The 2,041-nt window shown below is 36.5% G+C and overlaps 1 protein-coding gene across 3 annotated transcripts in view; it reads right to left on the bottom strand.

The window, feature by feature from the left end:
* LOC107644292 (CRM-domain containing factor CFM3, chloroplastic/mitochondrial) overlaps nt 1-2,041 on the bottom strand; it is a 6,931-nt gene that overhangs the window by 1,756 nt on the left and 3,134 nt on the right. For all 3 annotated transcript variants that reach the window (XR_002347364.1, XR_001621294.2, XM_016348133.2), the window contains exons 4-8: nt 1,524-1,871; nt 962-1,118; nt 591-883; nt 432-491; nt 231-314 (exon numbers count right to left, since the gene is read on the bottom strand). Coding sequence is in view for 1 of the 3 variants with exons in the window: in XM_016348133.2 (XP_016203619.1) it covers nt 231-314; nt 432-491; nt 591-883; nt 962-1,118; nt 1,524-1,871 (942 nt within the window). In the remaining 2 variants the exon portion in view is untranslated. The remainder of the gene's footprint in view (nt 1-230; nt 315-431; nt 492-590; nt 884-961; nt 1,119-1,523; nt 1,872-2,041) is intronic.

The following is a 2,041-nucleotide window of genomic DNA, read 5'->3' as shown; positions in this document are numbered from 1 at the left end:
ATTACTGTGATGAACAGTCTCATATTGCATTATACTATATAGCTGTGTTTACATTAGATCCAAAACTTATCACCCAAGTTGTTGTCTAGGAGAATCAGAATTGTATGATCGAGAAAATTATGAAAGCCATGGCTATATGCAGAAGTTGTATTGATTTGGCAAAGAACAATTCCATTGCATTCCCAAAGTAAGGCAGATAAGAAACCATCAAGAGAAGTGGGGTATCTTACTTGGCTGAATTCCGAGCTATTGTCTATTTGGTTATGGTCCTCTATGTTTGGCATATCTTCATCTTCCAGATCTTGAGGCATTCCCTGCAGAAATTATTTAAATTATAGGTTGATGAAACTTGATAATAGAGACCATAGAGAAACCAAAATGCCGACATAAAAACACAGAGCAAAATAAACTATGATGGATCAAATACTTACAAGTTCTGTTTTCATTTGTTCTATGGTTTTCTCCAACTCAGTAATATGCTGACTAAGAGCCTGCACAGTTCATACAAGATTGAATATAACATTACAGATTTAAAAAGGAAAAAAGAAAAGAAAAAAGATGAACAGATTAGCAATATAACAAAGGGGTACCTCATGCCGTTGCATAGCCACCGATCGCTTCAATGCTTTTTGCTTTGTCAGTAAGTTTTTAGGCCTCAGAATGATGGGCCTCTTATAATTCTTTCCACGATAGTAAATAAGAGCAAATCCTTTGGGAACTCTCTCTATTGCCACTAGGATTCCACCACTTTCAAATTCCAGTAACCTTGCTGTATCTTCAACAAAAGCAAGGGTCTCCTGTTTTGATATCAATTTTACAAGCTCTCGATGTTTCCAATGCAAATGCATGTTCTCAACGACACCATCAAAAACACCACGAATACCTGCAGTTAGACACAAACTGATGTCAGTTTTGTATCATTGGAATGGAACAGCTTTCGGTCAGACGAAAATCAACCCACCAAGTGGTAAATATGCCTTCATTCTTAAACCAATCCGACGGAACACAACACGTTCTTCATCTGTGATTGTCTCCTGGTCATAATCAGGACCAGCTGGAACCATAGATGCTTCTATTTTTGCTAACAGCCTTTCTGCCCTAAGTTTTTTGGCCTCAGCCTGTTCATACATTAAGTGTTAAATACAAACAAGGGAAGTTAACAATTGTCAAGATTTGCGGAGGCCAATCAAAACAACATGAAAATCCCATTCAACCCAGAATCCGGCAACATATGTTGCATTGCATTCATCTTAGCATATAATTTTAAAGTTACAGCCAGCTGATCTAGGCATCATAATTTGAGTAAATTTACAATCTAAACTAAACTTTACAAAACTGTCAGCAGACAAACTAAGAAAGTAAAATTTAATGGGATAAAGTTAACAGGATAAGGATATATATCTTGAACAATGAAGAAATAAAAAGACAGGACCCAACTCCTATGCCAAACATATATCCACATGCACAATAAATCATGTTAAGCATATAAACAATTGATTATTAAAAAAAAAAAACCCACTTACGGTAGCTAATTTATGTTCGATATGTCTGACTAGCCTGACTTGCTTGGATTTGGCAGCTTCCTCCATCATCCTCTCCCGTTCTTCAGTAGATATATCCCTTCCCCAGCGTGCCTGAGCTTCATAGAACTCTGCTAAAGATCCTGCTCGTGGTGTTGCTGATTCATCCTTCCCTGATGGAGTAGCATCAAGAACACCAGACCGGAACTTGTCTTCAACATCTTGTACCTGTTTGGTCATTTCCTGTCTTTCAGCTAGGACCGTAGCTACAGCTGTCGGGACAAAGTCCTTCCCACGATATATAACAATGTAATATTTATTCCTTAGCAGCAAGGTACCTCCGGTCAATGTCTGCACTTTAACAGAATAACAGTCACTTTTCTGATAATCAGATTAACATATGAGATGGATTTACATATTTTTAGCTTATAACATGTGAGCAATTAAAGAATTATGCTTTAAAAAAAAAACACAAGAAAACAAAAACAATAAATAAATAAAACAAAACTAATTTTTCATCA

This window comes from Arachis ipaensis, chromosome B05 (genome assembly GCF_000816755.2).
Source record: "Arachis ipaensis cultivar K30076 chromosome B05, Araip1.1, whole genome shotgun sequence".
Classification (NCBI taxonomy): domain Eukaryota; kingdom Viridiplantae; phylum Streptophyta; class Magnoliopsida; order Fabales; family Fabaceae; genus Arachis; species Arachis ipaensis.
This window is presented reverse-complemented; position numbering and strand designations above follow the sequence as displayed.